General features: G+C 40.6%; 3 protein-coding genes across 11 annotated transcripts; 2 read left to right on the forward strand and 1 right to left on the reverse strand.

Moving 5' to 3' along the window:
- Positions 1-1,660: 1,660 nt before the first annotated feature.
- Positions 1,661-10,822, forward strand: LOC129362799 (cilia- and flagella-associated protein 100-like). 5 transcript variants are annotated; one of them, XM_055034537.1, is made up of 18 exons: positions 1,661-1,870; positions 1,988-2,115; positions 3,305-3,368; positions 3,453-3,515; positions 3,608-3,696; positions 3,880-4,099; positions 5,028-5,092; positions 5,292-5,455; positions 5,548-5,628; positions 5,882-6,042; positions 6,169-6,232; positions 7,042-7,078; positions 7,150-7,304; positions 7,385-7,514; positions 8,162-8,364; positions 8,446-8,539; positions 8,641-8,781; positions 10,738-10,822. In XM_055034537.1, exons 3-17 carry the CDS (start codon positions 3,320-3,322, stop codon positions 8,764-8,766), a joined length of 1,701 nt encoding a protein of 566 aa, XP_054890512.1. In that variant the 5' UTR covers positions 1,661-1,870; positions 1,988-2,115; positions 3,305-3,319; the 3' UTR covers positions 8,767-8,781; positions 10,738-10,822. The 5 variants fall into 5 exon arrangements, with proteins under 5 accessions (XP_054890512.1, XP_054890513.1, XP_054890511.1 ...); XM_055034538.1 differs by lacking the exon at positions 10,738-10,822 and having other exon boundaries at positions 1,988-2,146; positions 8,641-9,095; XM_055034536.1 differs by lacking the exon at positions 10,738-10,822 and having other exon boundaries at positions 8,641-9,095.
- On the reverse strand, positions 9,578-15,762 carry sybl1 (synaptobrevin-like 1). 4 transcript variants are annotated; one of them, XM_055034548.1, is made up of 8 exons: positions 15,682-15,762; positions 14,037-14,215; positions 13,828-13,885; positions 13,472-13,609; positions 12,644-12,734; positions 12,124-12,191; positions 11,374-11,466; positions 9,578-11,204 (listed from the first exon to the last, which is right to left on the reverse strand). In XM_055034548.1, the coding sequence occupies exons 2-8, from the start codon at positions 14,180-14,182 to the stop codon at positions 11,136-11,138; spliced, it is 663 nt and encodes a 220-aa protein (XP_054890523.1). In that variant the 5' UTR covers positions 14,183-14,215; positions 15,682-15,762; the 3' UTR covers positions 9,578-11,135. The 4 variants fall into 4 exon arrangements, with proteins under 4 accessions (XP_054890523.1, XP_054890525.1, XP_054890522.1 ...); XM_055034550.1 differs by lacking the exon at positions 15,682-15,762 and adding an exon at positions 15,277-15,326; XM_055034547.1 differs by lacking the exon at positions 15,682-15,762 and adding an exon at positions 14,569-14,779.
- Positions 15,763-15,842: 80 nt separating this feature from the next.
- Positions 15,843-22,021, forward strand: polr1d (RNA polymerase I and III subunit D). 2 transcript variants are annotated; one of them, XM_055034551.1, is made up of 5 exons: positions 15,843-15,968; positions 16,952-17,049; positions 17,280-17,424; positions 19,263-19,345; positions 21,383-22,021. In XM_055034551.1, the coding sequence occupies exons 1-5, from the start codon at positions 15,930-15,932 to the stop codon at positions 21,510-21,512; spliced, it is 495 nt and encodes a 164-aa protein (XP_054890526.1). In that variant the 5' UTR covers positions 15,843-15,929; the 3' UTR covers positions 21,513-22,021. The 2 variants fall into 2 exon arrangements, with proteins under 2 accessions (XP_054890526.1, XP_054890527.1); XM_055034552.1 differs by having other exon boundaries at positions 15,845-15,968; positions 17,280-17,356.
- Positions 22,022-22,830: the final 809 nt, after the last annotated feature.

Here is a 22,830-nt window from a genome sequence, read left to right on the forward strand (position 1 = left end):
AACAGAAAGGGGGAAAAAACAGCAATCGCTGTTGGCTACGTTATATCAGCAGGATTTCATAAGATTATGGGATTGTTTGGAACATCCTTATAAAGACAAATTTTGTTAGAAAAAGTTTAGCCTTTTTTGCCTACCATACTGCGTAGCGTATAGAGGTGGCAAAGCTGCATTAAGGTTATCAGCCATCATTGTTTTAATTTTTTTATTTATTTTTTCAAATGGAGGTTTTCACACAGGTTACACAGCACAATCAAAATGAAACCAGTAGCTGTTGGTTTATGGAAGGAAAAGCTTTCTATGCGTATATGACAAACAGTGCTGCTGCTACAAATACCGTCTGAGTCTGAAAATCTCGAGCTGCTCAGTCTGCCTCAACAGCTGCCTGACAACCTGGCAGCTCTGACGCGGCTCTCATGTTTGTTTCATGACAGCAGATCAGATTTATCCTCCTCTTCTCGGAACCACCTTTAACCGAGTGCAAGGCCCCGAACCGGGCGAGTAGGGGACAGGGGGAGGGAAGTGCCAAAACCTGACAATTCCTCATTGACTCTTGAGCTGACCCAGAGGAAACAAGCCGCTTGAGTCATCCGTTCTTCTGTCTCTCCTGTCATTTCAGCATTTTTTTTTTCCTTTGGGAGGCGGATAATTGCTTAAAGAAAAGCATATCATGTCTGATTGTTTACATCTTATATAATCCCAAACATCCACGGGCAGAGGAAGAACAATCTGTAATCCTCAAACAGCTGACGCGCTGCTGTGAAAGACACCGGCTGCACTTATGTCATTTTCATAGCTTATCCATCGTTTATCTTTATTGCAGAACAATGATCGTGCTGGGGGGAAAAAATAGACTGCTGATAAAATGTATTCAGAAGCAGAACATGGCTGAATTTCACTGTCCCAAAAATAAATAAATAAATAAGTAAGGAAAAATGTGTGAAGGGAAGAAGGGAATCTTCAGATTCGGTTTCCTACATATGAATGTTTTCTTACACAACAACGTGGCCTTTTGCTGGTGCGTGAGCCAATGCTCGCCCGTGTGTGTGTGTGTGTGTGTGTGAGTGAGTGAGTGAGTGATACTTTAACCCGGCAATCTGACAGCGGGATTTCCTACAAGCAACTGTAGTGCGTGGGCTGCTGTGTTGAGCAGAGATGCGCGGGGTCATGTGTGGATGCGTGGGATGCAATGTACAGTATGGTGTTCTAAGTATATTCACTGGCACAGCATAGACTAAGACGAGTGCTGGTGATCAACACTTTGAAGGAAAGCGAGAACTGTTTCAGATTCCGCTTATAGAAAGAGCACGCCGGTGTGTCCTGGTAGCAACGAGGCTTTTAATCTGGAATGTGCCTGAGAGCAGGGGCCCTGTGCACACCCAGGAGATTATTTGAAGTTTAGCTGCAGTTTGAACGTAATGGCTGGCTGCCACCTAGTGGAGAAAGCGTGGTCCTCAAATGGCAAGCTTAAAACTTTCTAATTTAAAAAAAAAAATGGCAGCAAGAGGATGTTTTTTTTTTTTTTTTTTTTTTTTTTACAAGTTCGTTCAATTACCTATGCTAGACTTTCACTTGACAGTTTTAGAGCTGCAGAAAACATTGAGTTAATTGGTAAAATAAATAAATAAAAAATTCCCGAGGGATCGCAAAGGCAGCAGTTGCTATGACAACGGTACACAAAGTCTGCTGCACAACTCGATCTTGGTGTCGAGTTTCTCCTTTGTTTCTTTGCTTGGGAGCCGCGTCATGGCGGGTCTTCTGTTTATTAACGACGCACTGAAGTCGTGCTTGAAGTAGCTCTCATTCTCATATCTGCGGAACAGCTGCTCCTTCCTGCTGGTTTTTGTCGAGAGACATTTTTTTCCCTCCCTAGGTAAAAGTTTGGAGTATCTTTCAAATTATAAAAGTTTTCTTTCCTGTTTCTAAGTAATAATAACAAGAAGGTTGAGTTTTGCGAGCTTATTCCGTTTGGTTTGCTTTTTTTCTGAAGTCACGGAAAACACGGAAGTAGCTGACAGAGCAACCGGTTGCCATGCCAACAGCACGCAAGTCCTTCTAGAATCCTCGAGGTGAATTCTTCTGGGTTTTTAAAGTCATGAAACCCGACCTGGTCACGCGGTAGGACGGCTTTTTGTTGTTTGCATCAAGCGTAAGACGTGTTCTTAATATTGTTTTTTTTTTTTTTTTTTTTTTTTCTGTTTGTTCTTCAGGAAAAAGCGACAAATTTAGTCTGGCCTATAGTTAGCTTAGCTTGTACCGTTAGCTGTTTTAGGCAAGAAACGATATAAACCTACTTCAAATTGCTAGCCATTTTATTTTTTTCTGTTTTGCTTTTTGTCACATTTAAATGTTCTGGTCATATAATTGATTTAAAGTTTTCAAAAAATCTTTTTTTTTTTTTTTTTTAACAAAAACATGTGAAAATTGATTGCCAGTTGGCAATTGACTGCATATTCAATTGACTGAATGACAGGAAATTCATCCTGTTGTAATCTTTTTAATTATAATGGTTTATCATCAGCTCTGCGTTGTGTGAATGCGGGACCAGGAGACAGGATGAGACAAAATGTGGTTTATGTGTATGAAACAGAATATAAAATAATAAGAAACAGTACAAAAACGATAGGCCTTCGCAGCGCTTAGCTGCTCGGGCCTAATAATCAGGGACCAGCTTCGTCATCTGGCGTCCATCTCTCATTAACTGGCAACGAGATGTTTGTGTTCACTATATTTAACGCTGCCAATCACCAGGAGGGGGCGTTGTTTCACCCATTACACAGGAACCCAAACTTAGAAGTGATGAAAAGTGGAATTCTATACAACATTAACTATGTCATACTGTCATAACTTATGATTAACAAGTTAACAAGTTACTTGTGATTAACGAACATTTTTGGAAAAACCAAGTTCAGCTTCACTGCTAGACCTGATGAATAAAAGTAATCTGATCTTAGGATATTTAAGAATGGATGAGAAATTAGATTATTTATCATTCAGGAAACAATATCTCAAAGCCCAGGGCACTTGAGATAGTGAGAGGTATTTTGTAGATTTAAGACAAAAATATTTAAATATGAGCTTCGCTACATCAAACACATAACATGGAGCAAAGTTATTCTTTTCAGGCATCCATCCACTTTGCAACCAACAAAAAACATCAAATCAAAAGGCTGCAAGGAGACAAACTCTAAAGAAAAAATTATACAAAAAACATCAATACAAAACAATCTCAATAATGCTTTGACGAATGCCAACGCTCGACCTTTGATTTTTCTATCTTTTGTATTATGTGTCTATTTTACGGCAGGATAAAAGGGGAGAGATGGTGAGGCTCTGGACAACAGGAATAAAAATGTCTTCACCACATCCCTGTACGTTTCTGGTAGGATGCCGAGCTTCCACACTTACAGTACACCAGCTCACCCAATGTGCCGTTGTAACATTTGTGTTTTCAGCTGACGCTGCAGACCGGGCTTTGGTCTCAGAGGCTGACGTTGCTGCTAAGTTACAAAAATCAGGTATAAAATGACAAATCTCCAGTGAAAAAAGGTGAGATAATTAAACTCCTATTAGCATATGTATTCTTTTTTTTCTGCATTGCTGTGTGCAGAAATGAGGAGAAGGAGGGCACAGCAGAGCCCATATGAAGTGCCAATCAACAAGACGGTTTTTGCAGAGGAAACGGCAAACCGTAGAGAGGTCTGTGTGCTTTGTCACAGCTGTTTTCACAATCGCAACTTTCTCTAGAGCGCTCCTGCGCTTCCTCGTTCACGGCAAAACAAAATTCAATCTCTTTGTGCCGAAGTCATGCTTCTCGCCACCCCTAACCCTATTCTATTTTATTTTATTTATTTATTTATTTATTTATTTTTGGGTTCTCAGGAGATGCGAAAATTTCTGGCGCTACCAATTGAAGAAAAGGCAACCCACGCTGCCAGAGCGCTGGCCAAGCTGAAGAATGAGCTGGTGGGAGAACTGGAGGAGGAGGAGAGGGAGGAGGAAGACGAGAAGAAGAAAAGTCTGAAGCAAATCAGGAGTAAAGCAGCTTTCCCTAAACAAACGCCGAGCGCACACGAGCTGAAAATTACCACGGCGAAAGGAGGTAACGCGAGGAAAGGGTGGGGAAGTTCAGCTTTTACACAATGTCAATCAGTTGGGGGTGTATCTATTAACGCCCGTAATAAAATTGTGTAAAGGGCCTTAAAAAAACCAAAAAAAGTATTTTTTTTAATGGTGGTAGCATAATCTTTCATGGAAAATTTTAGGAAAATACAGAGTTTTATTCAGTGGGAGAGAAAAGATTCCATGTCATGAAACGTTTGTTTCTAACAAAACAATAACCTGAGGTGCGATTACTGGAACAATAACAATGTAACGATTTAGTTATCACATGATAAATGTAAATCCCGTTTATTGTCATCACATTCCGGCCACTAGACAATTTAAAGTACTTTCCATGACAGTAGCATAAAACGTTTCACTGCAGTGACATCATAAATGAAAGTAAAAAAAAAAAAAAAGTGGGAATATGGACTACAATCGAAGATCTTCCAGTTATTATTAACCAGAAGCAATTCTAAACAAATAGGTTTCGATTTAAAGGACCTCTGTGTTCTGGTAGTTTGAGAGTTTTCTGGGAGTTTATTCCAGATTGGAGGAGCAGGAAAGCCTCCACATTTGGTTCTGATTCTAGACCTGAACCAACAGCAGCAGAACTTTAATGTATTTTGGTGCTAAGCCAAGATCTTGCTGGGGACTCAGTTCAAGTTTTAACTCCTGAAATGTTTCTGAAAGGCTTGAGTCCATCTTTAGTACTGATCAGATTTTATGTCTGATCAGTAGCTTCTGGCTATAACAGCTGTTATATCAAGACAGATAAAGAGATGTCAAGAGAAGTAGTCAAAGATCCACCTCTCAGGTCTTTGTTTAGGAGCTTGTCATGCATCTCAACAAATGTGTCCACATTTGTCAAAAGTGCCATTTTTTGACATCGTGCAGAACTCAGCCGTTGTGTTTTCCTCTCTCCACAGAGAAACTCACAAAAGAAAGCAGGCATGAATTACTCCTCATGGAACGGCAACAAGCAGTCTTGGAGGTGAATTGTTCAGACGGTGGAATGGATTTGGACTCGCAGTCAGTCTGTCTAAATGCAGCGCCAAACAAAAACCATTCGTATTTTAGTTTTAATTAAGGGAACCTTCTAAAGTAAACAGTGAAATCTCAGGAAGACTTCAGATTTGCCTTGATAACAGAGGCAGGTGGTGTCTTTCTTTTTTTGTTGTTGTTTTTTTTAGTTGTCTCTGATAACTAAACGCTCCGAGATCCTGAAGATGGAGAAGGCCGTTGCAAAAGAGGAAAGAAAGGTGAAACAACTCGAGAAGCTCATCAAAAGGGACAGCCAGAAGTTTGAAGCGTTCCTCCGGGAGAACGAGAGGAAGTCAGTGGAAGCCAGAGCTCTGTGGGTGTCACTGCGGACGTCTTCACGTTGGGACAACAAGATGTTGTTTTGGGATATTGCTCTAACAAACACGCACGTCTGCATGCTTTCAGTTTTGAACGGGAGGAAAAATCTAAACAGGAGAAGAATGCCGCCATGAAGAAGCTGACCGCTGAAATGAGGACCATTCAAAGGTAGTGGTGTCGCATTTTGGTCCTTCACCTCTGACCTGCTTCGCTCCATGAACAGTGTTAGTTTAGCTCATATATGATTAACAAAACAAAACAGCGTTAAGAGGGGAAACACAAATCCACCTCACACTTTGTTGACGTCAAGCTTCTGGTTATGAAGTGGCAAAATTCAGAAAAGTCCGTCGAGTAGGAACACTTGTATGTTATGTGGCATCATTTAATGTGCTTTTTAAAAAGGACTATTATTGTTTCACAGTGAGCTTGAGCAGTATGAAGATGCTCTGGCAGACTACCTGAAATACAAGGACTTCCTGTTCAGACTTTCTCCCCCAGAGTGGCAGGACAAGCAGAAGAGCAAAGACTCAAAGACTAAAACGTCGTCCGAACAGAATGATGGCCAGGAACCGACTGAAACCGGTATTTGGAATAACAATTTAGCGTCGCTCTGGTCGGCTGTGAATCCAATTGTTTCTGCTCGCCAGATGCATTTCGCTGATTAAAAGCAATCATTTGTTTGTGTGTCTCCTGTTTGCCTTTCCGCAGGTTTGGAGAGGAAGCTTCCCCCTGTCAGGGCGACCAGGTTGTCCTCTGCTCAAAGTGACACCCTGTAACAGCACTCACACACACTGCTAACCATCTGCGCTCTGTGCTGTACGCCAGAACGCTGTGGTGAAGTCACTGGATGCATTTAAGTTTTCACTGTTTCACACGGCAAGGTGTCTGCGTGTCCTCAAAGAGTCTTTTAAAAAGTCTTAAATTCATGCGGCTAACATGAAGGCCTTAAAATGTCTTTGATGGATTTTTAAAATGGCCTTTAATAAGTTGATCACAAGTCTTACATTTTGTGATGGCAGGATTAGTCAGTCTGGTTATTCTATGTACTTTATTGTTCGGCAAAAGACATTTTCATCGCGTTTTGCGGCTCGATGTGGTTGAGGCTACTGCCGAAATGCTGCCAGTTCACGCTTGCTAGCTAGCCAGCTAGCATCACTACATCTATCATGGGTACCTGCAAATTTATTGGTGGCTGACAGGACGATGTTTGTCTTCACCACTGGCATCACATCTGTTACCAAGGAGATGTTACAAACATTACCGTATTTTTTGGACTATAAGCCTCTGCTGTTTTCCCGTGTTTTGCTCCATGCGGCTCATAGGCCGGTGCGGCAACAGAATCTTGAATCAGATTTTATTTAACCTTTTATTTAACTGCACATGTTGTCATTAAATATTGGCAGTAGGTTTAACACTACATTGTATTTGTAGATATGTTGTTTACCATTCCCCAACTTTACAATTAAAACAGGTGAATTCTGGACATGCGTTTTCTTGTGTGCAGCTCCCTCTTGTGGCTGAAAATTGGGAATACGATTTATGAAACGTATCCATTTAAAACTCTGTCTTTATGTGTTTCAGAGAGAAAACGTGTCCACTGGATTATGACAGCTTAGAGGTCAGTTTCCCTTCATACCTTTTGGAGTGTTTATCTGCAGTTTTCACCTTTGCCGTCCCTCCTCCACTCAGGACGAGCCGGAGCTTTACTTCACCGATCCCCAGCAGCTACTGGACCTGATGTCAGAGCTGACGGAGCAGAACCTGTCCCTGATTCAGAACTCTGCGAGGGTGGGGGAGATGCTGGCCAAACTCCGGCAGACCGTGGACACAACCAGGAGGAAGATGTGAGTGGAGCCTGCGCCATTTTCTCTCCTCTTCCATCATTTAAACCATTCGCTAAGTGTAGATTGCTGCATGTGTGAAGTGAAAACGAGGAGGAGAAGATAACCCTGCAGATTAAAGAGCTGAACCAGAAACTCGACAAAGAGAAGGCGAGAGGCGCGAAGCTCGAACAGATGGTGCAGCTTCATGTTTCATTGAGCTCACGGGACCAAGTAAGGACACCAAATATGCATATCTGACCCCTTTTCTGGAGAGTCTGCACTCATATTTGCATGCATATTTCAGGGTGATAGAGCTCTGAAGAATGAGAAAGTACCAAAACGAAAATGGAACAGGGGAGTTTTCTGTTCTGTTTTAGGGGAAAACATAATAATTTCTTCTTTCTGATAGATGTAGGTCTGATCCGGAGCAGTTTTAAAGTCCAGCAAAATTAAGAAAAACAGAAAATGTTTCTTCTCTTATTTTTAAAATTTTGTGTGCATTTGGTAGGTTTTCAGTAAAACATAGAAGCTTATTTTATTTAAATGATTCCTTAGTGTTGTTCAAAAACAACTGGTTCCACTATTTGGTTATTTCACTTCTAACAAGACATTTTTCCAGTGTTACAAGTGAAATAATGCATCACAACAGTGAATACTTTTTCATCAACGTTAAAGAATTAAAATAAGCTTCTACATCTTGCTGAAAAGCCACTTGTACTTTTTTGTCTCATTTCAAACGCATTAAAATATTTGCACCAGAAATTAGAGCAAACATACTTTGTCAGATTTTGTGTTTTTGTAGTGAAAACAAAAAGCACACGTTTTTTCAAAAAACAAGTAAAATACTTAAACTCTTGGCGTTTGTCTTCGATGTCCAGGACGAAATGTTGGACGCTCTCGACGAAAAGGTGACAGAGGTTTACAGCGGCTGTGTGGAGGACGGGATCGCCGACCTCAGCACCTTGCAGAAGGTGGCAGAAATCGAGAGCCGCGTCTTCTCGCTGCTGCAGGGCCTTGAAGGCGTGCCAGCAGAGAGACTGGCGGCGGTCAAGAAGGTCAAGGACAGCGAGAAGAGGAGCAGGTATCGCTGAGGAGACGATGTGTAATGAGACGGGCAGTCCAAGGGTTTATTTAGCCCCTCTGTCCTCACACTGTGACCCAGGATGCGGGAGGAAAAGCTGATGGAGCAGAGAGAGAAACAAGAGGAACGGATGAGGAGGTATCTGGAGAGATCCTTGGCCGACTCCAAGAAAATTGTACGTCTGATTCCTCTAATTAGTCAGAATCACTGCAGCCACCTGAAAATCCACATTCAGATCATTTTAGAAGGTGGCGGTTTTTGTTCTTTTTTTCCCAGAGTGGGAAGAAGCTCATGCCGAGATGCATGCCTGCTGTGAAGAAAGCTGCGGTCGCCGATGTGGACAGCAAGCCCACCCAGGATGACGTCAACGATTACCTCTTTGGCTTGGATGACACGGAGTGACAGAGGCAACAGGAAGTAATGCGGAGGAATTATTTTTACTGCACCAGAGAAACACTGTCTTTTTGTTTGTTTCTTTTTTAGAAAATGCTATCCGTCAGATTCTTTTAATGTTTTGTATCTTGCAAATCTGTCCTTTACTGTTAGGATTTTACGTTTGTTGCCAAACTTTAAAGCTGTGCTAGAAACCAAAAGGTTTAGAAATCATGCTGAATATCATTAGCACTGTTGCAGCAGGTGTTATTTGTCGCAACACCTCACTGTAAATCTGTAAGAAATGTTTCTTTTCATTTTAGCAACAAAAACTAAACAGAGCGCCATGTTGAAATTTACTGCAGCTGTTTTTCTCTTCTATTTTTTTATGTTGCCTCAGACATGGTGGCGTGATCAATTTTGATCACCGTTTCATCTATATAAATATCATTCTTGAAGTTGGCTGTTCTGCAAACTTCTTGCTGCTGTTTTCTCCTGAAATCTCCTGGTGTTTTCTGGCTTCCTGCTCAGCAGCAGTTTTCCTGCCTGCCTTTCTCCGTTTCTTATTTCTTTGCAGAAACCTTCTCATCTTCCGTAACTTGAAGTTCAAGGATCACAGTTTCACTTTGCTTAATCTCTCATTTTTCATGGTGGCTGTTTGATTCTCCACTGTTTGTGTTGTTGAAACTTGTTGGTCAGTTTTCTTCAGAAGCCTTCGGATCACGGAGGGTTTCGAGCTCAGAGAAATATTTCATTGCCACAAGTTCAGAAACTCTTTCAAACTTGTAGATGAAGATATTTGATCAGCGTGACCAGCTTAAACACAATTGATGTCACAATATGGATTATTCTTACTTTATTGTCGTTGCTCAAAGAAACATAAGTAAAATTGGCAATGAAATATCATGGCTTGGCCACCGGAGATGCGTCTCTGGTGCAGAAACGCATTGAAAATGTCAGTGATCAGCCTTGGTGGAACGCTGTAAGCTTCATAAGCAAGTTTTTTCATGCGACACAAGGAGAAAGTTCAATTTCAGTTAGAAATATTGTGTAGGAAAATACATTTCCTCTGGTTATCTCCAGAAAAACAAAGATGACATGACGGAGAAAAACAAAACAAGATGCAGATACGACTGAGATCACTGCAAGTTTGCTAGATTTGAATTGTTTAAATTATTGGATTGAAATTTTCTGTTGACGTATGTATTGATGACAGGTTGAAAAATGAATAAATTGTGATATCAAGTTTGAAGCTAAATGTTTATCATACGAGTCACAAAGGGAACGGATGTAAAAATAAAATGATTCTAGCTTCTCAATATAGAACAATGCATTTACTTACTTGGCAATATTTTTGACACGCGTAAGAAACAGTAGATATTACATAGTTCATACAGCCACTATGAGCATAAGCTGATACATTTGAATTTTAGGTTATTTTTAAAGAAATTCTCAAGCCATCGGATTATTTCATTCTTTTAAATCTTGAGGTACAGTAATTAAATAACACCATAATCAAAAGCCATGTGATGCCAGAAGACAAAGAGCTATGTACATTATCAAAAGTGCACCGTGTTAAAAAAATAATAATAATGGTGGCCACACTGAACATCCCATTGGTAGGGAAAGAAACAGGAAGCTTTCAATCAGGTTCACAGCCAGCAGGAGGGAAAAATATCCTTTCATTAATCACAAATGCTTTAAAATAGCTATTAACTACCAGCAATATTAATCAATATTCATTCTTTTGATATCATCTGAACACACACTTTAGAAGGTGCTGTTGCACTGTGTGATTAAGCAAATGTAAATATTCACACTGCATCGGTTTAGCCCAAACTGTTTACTTTAGTAGTTTAAATCAGGCTCAGACTCTCGGCTCACTCATCTGCAGTCAAAGATGGATGCTACTGACGCCTGCAGGAACCGCACGTTTCTTTTGACATCAAAAAAAAAAAAAGGAAAAAAATTACACTTGGCATTCTTCTCTTTTTCTTGCAGTTCATCAGTCTGAGTGGATTATTTACACAGACACAGGTGCAAGACAAAGATCACAACCCGACACGTCAGGCCCAACGAGTGCAGGAGACGGGATGGATGTACCAGACGGACGGCAGGACAAGATTTATTCTCCCACATCAGGCCACTGTTTAGAAATGTGGGCGTAAAAGTTGGGACTCCTGGTCCTGAAGGCAAATAAATGTGCAGGTTTGTAGCGTGAGGGCGACAGAGCGGGTCGGAGGAGGAGGAGACGAAGCATGCGTCTCCCGGCGACGTTAGAAGGGGGCAGAGGGTGGAGAAGAGCGCTGCATGTCTGTTCGTCCATTGGCATTTGAAGTTAAAACAGGTCTTTCTCCTCCTCTTCCTCGGCCTCCCGCTTTTCATCCCCCACTCCCGTCTTATTTCTTGACGCAGGACGGCCAGCTGAGGCCTCCACAGGAAGCGGACACGATGATGTAGAGGATCACCTGGAGGGAGCAGAGAGAGTTCACCGACCGCTACGATCATCTGATCAGCTCTGATAGCACTTACACAACGAGAGCCTTCAGAAAGATCGATCTTAAAAAAACAAATAAAAGGGTTTAAGTTTCTGCTGAGACAGGTCAGCTGCTACAGAGGAGCATTCTGGGTACTCACCAGAGCAACCAGCACGACGACAACCGTCAGTTTGAGGTTCTTCATGCACATGGCTCGTGCGAGGTTACGACTCGTGGTTTTGAACGTGACCGACTGGTGGAGCAGCAGATGGAAAGACAATTACTCACGTGTGCACAGTGAAAGAAAAGATTGTTTTCAGAAGCATTTCACAGATAAAAAACATGAAACACTTTTATGCTGGAGAACCAACACTGCACATAATTTCTGGTGAAAACAGAAGCCTTGAATGGAATGGGAGACCTCTGACTGGACCTTATTTATGTGTTGTAGTGGCTCAGTCAAAGTCCAGCTCTAAAGCCAACTGAGAATCTGTGGTTAAGTCTGAACATGGATCTAAATCAAATCTTAAGTTTCAGGTATTTTACAACCACAAATGGACCAAAATGTTAGTTTCTTAAAGTGCAAACCCAGAAGATTTTAATCGTAAAAAGATTTAATGGTAGCAAAACCTGCTTCTATTCAGCATTGAAGCAGAGCGACTGAATGCGAATTGACAGCACACTTTTCACATTTTTCTCTGTTAAAAGGTTTGGAGAACATTTATAATGTCTCCTCCCCTACACAAATATCCACGACTTTATGCTGGCTTATGACTTAAAACCTCAATGAAACACATTGAGGTTTCATTGAGGGTCAATTGTATACAATCTTTACAACTCAATACTATTCATAAAGCGGAAATATATATATAGGGCAACCACAAGTCAATGTCTGCATTTTAAAACTCACTGAATCAACCAGACTTTCTGTCTTGTCAATCAGCAACTCCAGCTTCTCTCCCCTCTGAGCGACCAGGTCTGTAAAAAGCACACAGAGCCGAGGGTAAATAAAAACACGCAACGACGTGAGGCTGGAAGAACCCGTCAAATGTTTCCTGCAGTTTCATGTGTTACGATGTCGGCTTGGAGCTTTTACTTCAAGCAGACGCCAGCGCTGCCCTGGCAGAGCATCAGGGGACAACACACTGCTCCAAGCAGGAGGATTTGATCAGGTTAAGGGATTATTAAGAGGTAAGAATTCACATATCATTTCTGTCACAAGAATGTTTGGGTGGCATCTTGACTGAACATGGAGTAATGTCCTAACAGAAACAAACTTGTAGACTGTTTGTATTTTTTTTCTAAAACAGTTTTGGCCACATAAACTACCAACGTAGCTTACACTTATTGCAAAACTAAGGAAATTCCCAGAACTTATTAAAAATCACTATCGATAATAACTTTTTCTATAAGCCTACAGAGCTGCTTACCTATGTCACGGACCATAATACCCTTTAGGTCGTCAACTTGCATCTGAGTCTCAGTCACTCGATCCGTCCCCCGTGGGTCTGAGTGGTGCTTCTGCAAAACACAGAGTTGTTTTATTTTTTTACAGAAATAGTCATGAACCCTATGAGTGTTTAACAAGCTGGAGGCATCCACCCTAAAGCCCGAAGAGATATTTTATTAACAGATATCGAACGTCTTGGATAAGAAGCCCATAGGACGTTATCAGTGCAATATTTTAATGAGACGTCATCTGCTGAGCTGGGAAAACATGACAACGTTCGCAAATTTCCTTCTGGTTTCGTCTGGCATAAAATACCAGCGGGTCTTTTAAATTATTTTCTGCAAACTTAAAACTATGGCTCCCAGATAAGCAAATGTGCAGTCACTGATCCTGTGATTCTTATATTCATGCTGCTTCTTTTTATTTTTTTTATTTGATTTAATAAAGAGAGTCTAGAGTTTATGGGGTAGAAGTCAAGAAGTTCATAAGTAATTCTTCCTTCTCCTTTTCGAGCATTTTAAGATGATTGTGGTACAGAAATATGCGTCTTCTGCATTTCTTGTGCATGTGTGTGATTTTATACTTCTATCATGTTGGAAATGAATGGATAAATCTTCTTCTTTGAAATAAATCAACAACCAAAGACGCACAGAAAGAACACCCGAACACCTAAACAAGTCACAAAGCGACTCTCGCAAAAAAAATGTTTCGCCTGCATACGCAGATTTCCATGGGAGTTGCAATAGAAATTTCGTTGAATCCTGTTCAATGACAATAAATGCTATTCTATTCTATTCTATCTACTCACCATCTGGGCTGCAAGTGTAGAGGAGAATTCACTGTTCATGGCGTACGGCAGAGCGGTTTGCGCTCGGGACCCGTATGTGGTCTGGAAGCGCTTCTTGACTTCACCGAGGAAGCCGAACGCACGTGATCTTTCAAAGTCCTGGCGCGCGAAAGAGGTAAACATGAAAAGATACGGTAAAGTTACTTAAAGATGATGTTGCTGTTAATGTAGTGTTAATGTATACATGTAAAAAAAAAAAAACTACGCTGACAATCACATCATCATTCTAGAAGAAAAAAGAAAAATACATAATCCCAGAGTCCTACGGGATTAAGTGCATCTTTTTGTTGTTATAATTAAAGATAGGAGACACTCACATCATCTGTGATGCAGAGGTAGATGATTCTGTCATGGCAGATGTAATGAAAGAGATAACTAGAGGGGAAAAAGAACAGGTTAGCCTTCACTTCTGCAACTGTGTTGATGACACACAGGAATACACTTCAAATCAGACAGCATGTAAACACCTCTGCAGCTCCAGACCCGACGGAGCCAAGGCTGCGACACGCAGCGAGTGTCAGCTCACCTGCCGTGACTGTAGGTCAGTTTGTTGTTCTCTGAGGGAATTTTGGCCAAAATCTGCTCGGTGACTTCCAGGAAATTCCCGCCGCACCACGCGTGCTTCGCCAGGATCGTGGTTCCACGAGCCACGACAGCGAAAAGGATTGCCATGGCAACAGCTGGGTTCTTTTGTAGTGCTGCTGTCTGCAAACACAAACAGTTGGTAAGAGATGAAAAGATTTTAAAAAATGAACAAGAAAGGACTGAAGAGTATGTATATATTGTTTTAAAATAAAAAGGCACGTCCGACTGTGCTCTCCGAGAGCATAAAAATGTAAGCAGAGTTCACCTCTGAGCTTGTTACCACCGCCTCGTCTGTACAACCAGGATAATGACGAGAATTAAAACCAAAAGCTGATAACGACAGCAGGAAAGCACCGAGCGTTGCTGTCGTTTAGCAGCATACAGAGCGGCGTTTAGGTGGAAATGAGCGGTTTTAACAAATTGTCATTCCTTCCACAGACAGGAATAACGCAACTATCAGAGACACACGTTACCTCTTTGTGTCAGTTATAGCTAAAGTCCCCCGTTTGGCTCCAATTTCCACATCTGAAAGCGTTTCAGCTGCTAGCACGCTAGCTAATCTCTTTCGAGTGACTTCTGCTTCGCAAATTCGCAACACCGGAAACTCGTTCTTGGTATCCCCGGGAAATGTAGTTTCTGCTCCCCCTTCAGCCTCGCGCTGTTAGCGCATGTACGTCCTCCGTTTAAACTACAAATTCCTAGGCAACGCGTGACGTCGTTGAAATCGTCACATTTTTCCACATGCGCAGACGTTGTGACGGGCCAGCGCAGACGTTGTGACGGGCCAGAACGCAGGAGTTGATTTGTATTATGTCTCAGGCTGCTTCTCGTGTCCGAAAGTTTTCTACATTAAGAGAGAAGTACTGACAATAAAATCTAACGTTTGCTTAAAGATGTAGATTTAAGCAAACCCCAAAATGTAGCTAATAAACTTTAGCTACATTTCAGCTAAAGTTTATTGACAGTAAATAATCTTTTGACTGTTATTCCATCAATTTATGAAATTGTGCGAATCGAATTAATAGTTTAAAGTATTCATTAATGTATATGGATATTAAGTGAATAGACAAAGTAGTCAAAATGACATAAAAAAAAAAAAATATATATATATATATATATATATATATATATATATATATATATATATATATATATATATATATTTTGACAGTTAAACGAACCACAGTTTATTTCCACTTATCCTTCCAGGTTCGAGGATGTCTTGGTGCCTTTCTCCAGCATTCGAAAGATTTGATGAAATATGTGCTTATAAATTACAAACAGCTGGGTAAAATTATGCAATCTGTGACGTAAGACGCTCCTGATGCCACATTGACTTAAATTTTATTGAACGACACCAAAATGTACTAAGACGTTAGTTGTTTTGCTTTGTGTTTGTTGTTCCACAAAGTAAATTTTCAGCTTTTGCAGTTTCAAATAGACCACAATTTCCGCAGAAACATTCTTGTCTTAGCCACCAGGTGTCCATGTTGTAACATGAGATATTTACACAGAAAGATGTTTCACAGGTAGTTTCTTTTTCTTTATGTTGATATAACTTTTATATAAAGTACTTAAATACGTACCTAAGACGCTTTTAATCCGAAAAGTCCTGGTAACATGGCTGCTTAAAAAAAATACAGTAGCTTTCCTCTTGCTCACTAAAACCGCTCAGGTCGTCTTTTCAGTATACTGTCCGGTAGGTGGCAGTAATTGCACCTTGAGTTGGTTCACCAAAAGAAGAAGAAGTGGCAGCGCACGTTCTTTCTGCCTGTCAGACAAAGCCCAGGGCTGAAAGCCCGCAGGAGCATATTGACGGACGTAGTATCGAAGCATGGCCGGGGAAGGCGAAAAGAAACCGGTGCTCGAAATGGTGAGACGTAGTAAACTCTCATGTTATTCGGTGTTTCAGAAACACGTGAGCTTGTCGTGGTTAAACCCAACTCGGAGTCTCTCGTTGCATGTCGGGATTCAGTGTTAGCATCTTCTCAGCCGCCTGTTTTCCCCTCACGCGCGCAGCCGCACGAGCTAGCAAGCATGAAAACTGTCATTTCCCTTCAACTCCGAACAACTATGTCGCAGTTCTGGGCATTTCTACGTTAAACTGGATTTACCTAGCATCCAAGGAATGTGATAACACGTGTATTTGTTTTAGAGGCTTTTTTCCCCACTTTGGAGCAGCTTTTTCCCGCTTACTGTGTTTAATCAGTTGCTCTAGTTGCAATTGATTATATGCAGCCAGAGCCCGTCCTTCACTTATATGCTCAAATATGTCTAAATAAAACCCAAGTGCAACCAGTTGCTTGCATAGTCCACCTAATCAGGAAATACAATAGCATGAAGAAAGCTGCCATAATAAGTGACAGCAAACATATAAGTGTTTGCTGTGTTCTTTTGTGGTTTTTAATTTAACAATCACTTTACCTAGATATGTTGTTTAACTATTTCTAACCAGTTGGGGTATTACTACCAAAAGTTTTCTGTTGATGTTTGTTTATCCCTGTCTTGCTGTGACTGCGCAGCTGCTGGAGGTGCTGGCAGATCTTGTGACAGAAGTACAGAGAAAATATGGGAGCTCATCACTACCAACAAACAGACCAGGCAACGAAGGAGCCGGAGGCGCGAGTCGTAAAGTCGCAGTGTGTGGGTCACCAGACGCTGAGAAAACTGCAGCGTGTAATCGAGGTGTACATGTCCCAACGTGATGCGGTCACAAACAGCACTGCACCTCCTGCAGCTGATGAGAGTCCGCATTGTGCGACTTTGTTGCTAAGCGCATCCATTGTTGGTGACCGTGTACGGTCCTTTGTGTTCACACAGTGTGATGTGTAACATGACTTGTCCTCCTGCGAACAGGTCCAGGCTGACGGGGCCGATGACGGCTGCGTGACGTTTGTGATGCACGATGAGGACCACACGCTGGGCAACTCCCTCAGATACATGATCATGAAGAAGTCAGTGATGCAAGTTTGTTTGTTTTCTAAACCGCAGCTCTCATGTGAAAAGGGTCACAAGTTCAGCCTGTTTTTTTTTTCCCCTTTTGTGTTTTGCGCTAACCCTTCTAATAGAATCAGCTCTTGACATTTTGTGATTTGTTTAAGACTTTCCACTTGGCACGCCTCCTACGCAAAGCGGTGGTAAAAATCCTCCGTCTCACCTCCACCTTCCTGTTTTCGTCCGTCAGCCCGGAAGTGGAGTTCTGCGGCTACACCATCACGCATCCGTCGGAGAGCAAGATCAACTTCCGCATCCAGACGCGAGGTCAGCTTCAGTCCGTCCCAGAGCTTCACGCCTCATCTCGTCTCCACAGCCAAGCGAAAGTTTTAGAAGTTTGTCCAAATTTTGAACCACAAACTTCAATATATTTTAGTGGAATTTTACCTAAACACAATGAAGCAAAGTAAAAAGAAGAAAAAAAAATTCCTTGATTTAGTGACTTTTCAGACCAAAAAAAATTTTTATTGTCAGGTACTTTAGAGATCAGCAATCAGTCAGAAAACTGCAATTTAAAGTATTCAGAAATCATGTCTGGTTCTCCATTCAAATTGACAGAGCTTGTGGTATTTCTTGAAGTGTCGCATTTTTTAGTTAATATTCTGGTTTTACTAAGTAATAAATTCATTAATGTCAAGATTTAATATCTTACTGAGATAATTAAGGACCAAAACACTTAAAATAAGACAAAAACACTCCAACATAAAACCCTTCTAGTGAGATAAAAGTAAATTCATAGAACAGAAAACGAGCATAAATCTAAAATATTTCATCTTACTTAGATGTTTCTATGTAAGATCTTATTATCTACAATAACTTTGTGAAGAATCTGAGTTAATGTGAGTTAAGACATTTAACTTCCATTCAGGATCAATAAATTATTTTTGAATTTGAATTTTTGCAGCATACGCAATGAAGAAAGGGCAAGAACTCGAGTCCCTGTGTACGCCAAGTCAAGACCGATTCAGTCCTAAATATGTTGTTCCATCACTCGTAACAAAAGGATGTTACATAAAATATTGACCGAGTGGCTGATTCTAAATGCATGTCACGCTTTTTAGATTTGTGTGCAATATTTTTAAAAAGACGCAACCCCGTCTTTCCACCTTCCAGGTACGTTTATTTGCACACACGCAGCGACGCTGAGAGTTGCAGAGTAAACACGCTGATTGGAGTCTTGCGCCTTCACTTGGGTTACTCGATTGCGTAAGAGTGACCAGTGTTGAACTCAGTCATATACTGAACACACACACACACACACACCGTAGATGCAGAATCCCTTTAAAAACAATCTGTCTTGTCTCATCACATGGAAGTTCTCAACGAAGAAAACATCTTGTTATTGCAGCAGGTTCTTGGACTCAGAGGATCATCCCTCCATCCTAGTAAAACACAATTAGCTTCCAGGCAGTGTTTTCAGACATCGCTGCATAAAAGGCTGCTTCTTTTTTTATATTTGTCTATATATATCTGCTCTCTGCTGCAGCCTAAGGGAGAATGGATGAAAGTGATCTCTGTTGACAGGTAATCAATTGGATCGCTCCGTCTATTTACGTTCGTTCGACGAATCATTCAAACGGTGCGTGACCGTTCGCTCTGCCGTGAAGCTTTTCATCGTTTTGCCACAATTTGTTTATTTAGCGCATGAAATCTCTGACCTGTTCACAAACTCAACAGAAGCCTTTCGACCTGATTGCAACGTCCTTGAAGCCTCTTGGTTCAGTTTTGTTAGAGTTGTCGGCAGGTGTGGATGAGATGAGTTTAAATTTAAAAAATAGAAACAAACCAGTTTTTCTCTTCAGTATTTGATGTGTTAAATTTACAGTTGAAGGGGAAAAAAAATGACTCGAGAGTCGACGAGGCCGTGTATTGAAATTCAAATTTATTTACCTATTCTGGTCACTTTAACCTCTGCCATAAACGAGTTGAAAAAAAACAACAGAAATATTTGTATTTCTGTCACTGGTATAAGAGTGAAAATTGGACAAAGCACACAAAGTGTAGCTTTCTTTACCTTCGTTTTGTCCTACGTAAACTATCAAAATGAATATTTGATAATTTTCTAAAGCATTTCTCCAGTCTGTAGACAAACTGCTAAAGAAAACGGACAATCATAATCAAAGCTTGTGGTTTGTGTTTGACACCGTTTTGTTTTGTCCTCTGCTGGTTTCAGGAGGCGTTCCTGCAGTGGAGCCGCTGCGACGCGGCCTCAACGACCTGCATGACGTTTGCCAACATGTCCTCAACACCTTCCAGGTTCAGCCGGATCCCGTCTTTTGTTGAAATATCGTCTTACAAAGGAATATAACCGGTCATTTATGGGGAAAAAGCTTAATTATGCATCCATTGAAGCAGCCTGTTGCATGTAGGGCTAACACTAACGATTATTTTAGAAATTAATTATTCTGATGATTAATCAGATGAAATGATTTGCCACACTCATTTAAACCTCCTTTCTTTTTTTTTACGTAATATTAGAAATAAATCAGTAGGTGCAAATAATTCAATTTATTTTTAATAGGAAAATAAAAATGTTGCCTGAAATGCAACAACGTTGTGATTCTTTACTGCAGCTCAGTCAGTTGTAGCAAACGATGCATCTGCAACTAAACAAAAAAAATACTGTGATTATTTGTTGTTTGTTTTGAATTTTTTGGAGTAATGATAGAATAGCAAATGTACTTTATTTTTTATAGAATTTGGCCAACATGAAACTAAAACTTCCACCTGAGGAGTTCTGGGTAGAACAGATTTACAAAGTTTTCATTTTTTTGTCTTAAACAGAAAATGTCATTGCACATTTTGCACATTTTCACTTATTAACTGCTCTGAATGTGCTGTTCATTCAGCAAACAGACATTTTTTTGAGTCTTTATACTCCAGGTAACGAGTAATCAATGAATAAATTGACATTTATTTCTACAATTCATTTAATAATTTCAGACCTTTTTGCTTGCCTGTCTGCCTTTATAGTAACGAATAATTTAACTCCAGAAATTACGTAATGTGGAGTCTCTACACAAACTAACGCCGTATCACTATGATCAAGGAAGTGAAAAGGTTTCTCTTCAGCGTCATTAGGAAACGTTCTGACATGAGAGCGCTGCTGGAGCGCGGCCTGCAGATGGCCGTGACGCCACGTCAACTCCCAACACGCCAAAGTGTTGGGAGTTGTTTCAGTGTTTCTGTTTTTTTTCTGCTGCTCCAGCTTCACCAGTTGATTTAAAGCAGCTGCAGATGAAGGCTCCTCCTGGTCGAAGTTCTGTTAGCTCATTTGGCTCCGCCGCTGATTATCGTTTGAACGCTCCTGGCACAGAAAACCTCAAACTATGTGGCTGAGCTACGTCTGCTCCTGGTTCACCTGCTGAAACCTGAGAGCAGGTTGCAGATTTAATGTATTTTTTTTATCTATATTGTCTTTTTCTGAGCATTTGGCTCGGTGAATCCCGGCTCTACTTGTTGACTTGCTACCAAGGCTTTAAATGCACTTTAAAGTAACGGGAGAGATGGTCAGTCATTTCTCTGAGTCGGCTGTCAACAACGTCGATCCTCTGGAAAGGCCCATGGGGATTGTTGTGATCTCAGTCCCTTGGAAACAAAACAGAAAAGCGAGCTGGTCTGTACTGGTCTATACTGGTCTGTACTGGTCTCCAGCTTTGGCCTGCAAAGCGCCATTAATTCAGATGGTTACACAAAAATATCCATGTTTTTTACAACAAACATCATCGTATTGTATGAATATTTTATGGAACAAACTCTTTAAGTAGAGCATAATTCTGGACAGCGAGGAAAATGGATGCATTTTTTTTAAACAACTATCTGAAGGTTTTTTTTTTTTTCTTGTTTGTTTTTTTCTCCAGCCATCCCGTGAAGAACTTACCACTAGCTCTGTTCAGAAATCACTTGGTGAAAGGAATCCATGTTTTCAATCAAATTGTTGTAGTTTGAGGCTGGGATCAAAGCTTAGTCATATTTTAGAATGGCCTTGTCAAAGTCCATGCTTAAATCCAATTGAGAGTCTTTAATGAGACTGTAAAACATTAAGGAACCAGGTTTCTCCAACTCCATAAATCATTTTTGTTATCTCAGCTCAGTTATGTGGCTTTGCCGTTTCTTCTGTTATCCTGAGTGCAGACACACTGGTTGAGTTCAGTTTCTGTTTGCTCCCTTCTGCAACTGCCACTGCAAAAACTCAAGACAAACAGCACAGCTAAAACAACTTAACACATCAAGCAGACATAAGATAACATGTATATTAAATGTTTCTAACAACTTGTTTTTGTTGCATTACAGGCGAGAGTGGCTGAGTTTAAAGAAGGTCAGGAGCAACCTATGGAATAAACATCGCAACGGAAACCATAAAGACTCAACTTCACCAAACTCCTTTGTGCTGCAGAAGTGCGGGGAAGTTTTCATGTCTTAAATACTTGTACAGGTTTTTTTTTTTATGTAATTATGTAAGAGTCATAACACGTGTCAATGTTGCTTTTCATTCCCACGCTGCCTGGCTGGCGAGTAAAAACACTTGAAATGATAAAAACTTCCATCACTCGGGCGTCGGACTCGTTCTGGGACATTTCACTTCATGACTCGCGTAACGGTGTTTTTGAAATTCGCTCGGATTCGAACGTCTGAATCTCCTGATGGGAGCGAGGAAAAGTCTGGAAGCTGATATGTCCTTATTAGCGGAGGAATGCGGCGCCGGGCACTTCAAACTGAGCTGGAGGGACAGCAGGTCAAATGAGGGAGGAAGGAACAAAAGTGTGAATAATGAGCTTGAAGTTGGTCGAAGGTAATCGCGTCACATGTTCTGAATGTTTTAAAACAGAAACGACGACTCATTTAACGAAATAAATGGCTGCTGGAAGTTTTAAGAAGTTTACTGTGGCTGAAATTTTTCCAGAAATAAAGTGTCTATCTGACAGAACCATGTGAATAGATCAATATCATCATGTCTGTCGGCTAACGAAGCTGGAGCCAGCGCTGGAAAGCTTTATGTAAAACATCTGGAAAGGTGGGAAACTGATCCCATCAAGGTTTGTTAATAATTTATGTTAAATGTTTAATATGAAAAAAATCCTTTTGGAAGACTTTGAAGAGGTTTTTTTTTTCCCCTGAATTAAAAAAAATTCTTCTCCAACTCATTTTTTTTTAAGTTCATCCATCCATCATCTTCCGCTTGTCCAGGATCTGGTCGCTGGCGGTATAAAGGGCAGGAAGAATATCAGATTCCAAGTTGTTTAAGCAACAAATGCCTGCCAAGAAGTGAAAAATTTGACTTTTTTTTTATCAACAGTAACAGGGTAAAGTTGTTTAGTGCATCTGGAACTGAGTGGCCTTAAAGCAACAAAAGAAGAAATTAAAACCACATATTACAAGTTATAAAACTGTTTGCTTCTGTGTAGTTGAAACTGGACTCTTATTGGAGTGTTTATTCTACTACCGACAGCCAGAGATCGCTCTTTATGTCGATTAAATGTAGAAACACACAATCTGTCAGATATGTTGGAAAAATTTCTAAATGAGCAAAGTGACTGTCACTAAATCCAGTCTAAGTACTTTAAAATCACTTTCCAGAAAGGGATCTATCAAAGATACAAACTGTAAAAACAGAATGGTGCATGAAGCTCGAGTTAAAACTAAAAACGATAAAAATTGAGAACCTATCTCACCAAAACTACTCCAGTTCTAACAGGAACGGGCCAAAATGTGAGACATTACTTAGAATATTTGAACCAAGT

This window comes from Poeciliopsis prolifica, unplaced genomic scaffold, assembly GCF_027474105.1.
Source record: "Poeciliopsis prolifica strain line A6 unplaced genomic scaffold, Auburn_PproV2 SCAFFOLD009, whole genome shotgun sequence".
NCBI classification, from domain to species: domain Eukaryota; kingdom Metazoa; phylum Chordata; class Actinopteri; order Cyprinodontiformes; family Poeciliidae; genus Poeciliopsis; species Poeciliopsis prolifica.

Bases quoted from the DNA above. Each gene is read 5' to 3' on its own strand.
- polr1d (XM_055034551.1), top strand. From the start codon at position 15,930: ATGGCCGGGGAAGGCGAAAAGAAACCGGTGCTCGAAATG. The intron at 15,969-16,951 runs GTGAGACGTAGT...TCCTGCGAACAG, and splicing joins AGAAACCGGTGCTCGAAATG to GTCCAGGCTGACGGGGCCGA. The intron at 17,050-17,279 runs GTCAGTGATGCA...TTCGTCCGTCAG, and splicing joins AGATACATGATCATGAAGAA to CCCGGAAGTGGAGTTCTGCG.
- LOC129362799 (XM_055034537.1), top strand. From the start codon at position 3,320: ATGGTGAGGCTCTGGACAACAGGAATAAAAATGTCTTCACCACATCCC. The intron at 4,100-5,027 runs GTAACGCGAGGA...CTCTCTCCACAG, and splicing joins AATTACCACGGCGAAAGGAG to AGAAACTCACAAAAGAAAGC. The intron at 8,540-8,640 runs GTACGTCTGATT...TTTTTTTCCCAG, and splicing joins TGGCCGACTCCAAGAAAATT to AGTGGGAAGAAGCTCATGCC.
- sybl1 (XM_055034548.1), bottom strand. From the start codon at position 14,182: ATGGCAATCCTTTTCGCTGTCGTGGCTCGTGGAACCACGATCCTGGCG. The intron at 12,192-12,643 runs GTAAGCAGCTCT...TGCTTTTTACAG, and splicing joins TATTATGGTCCGTGACATAG to ACCTGGTCGCTCAGAGGGGA. The intron at 11,205-11,373 runs GTGAGTACCCAG...TGCTCCCTCCAG, and splicing joins TCGTCGTGCTGGTTGCTCTG to GTGATCCTCTACATCATCGT.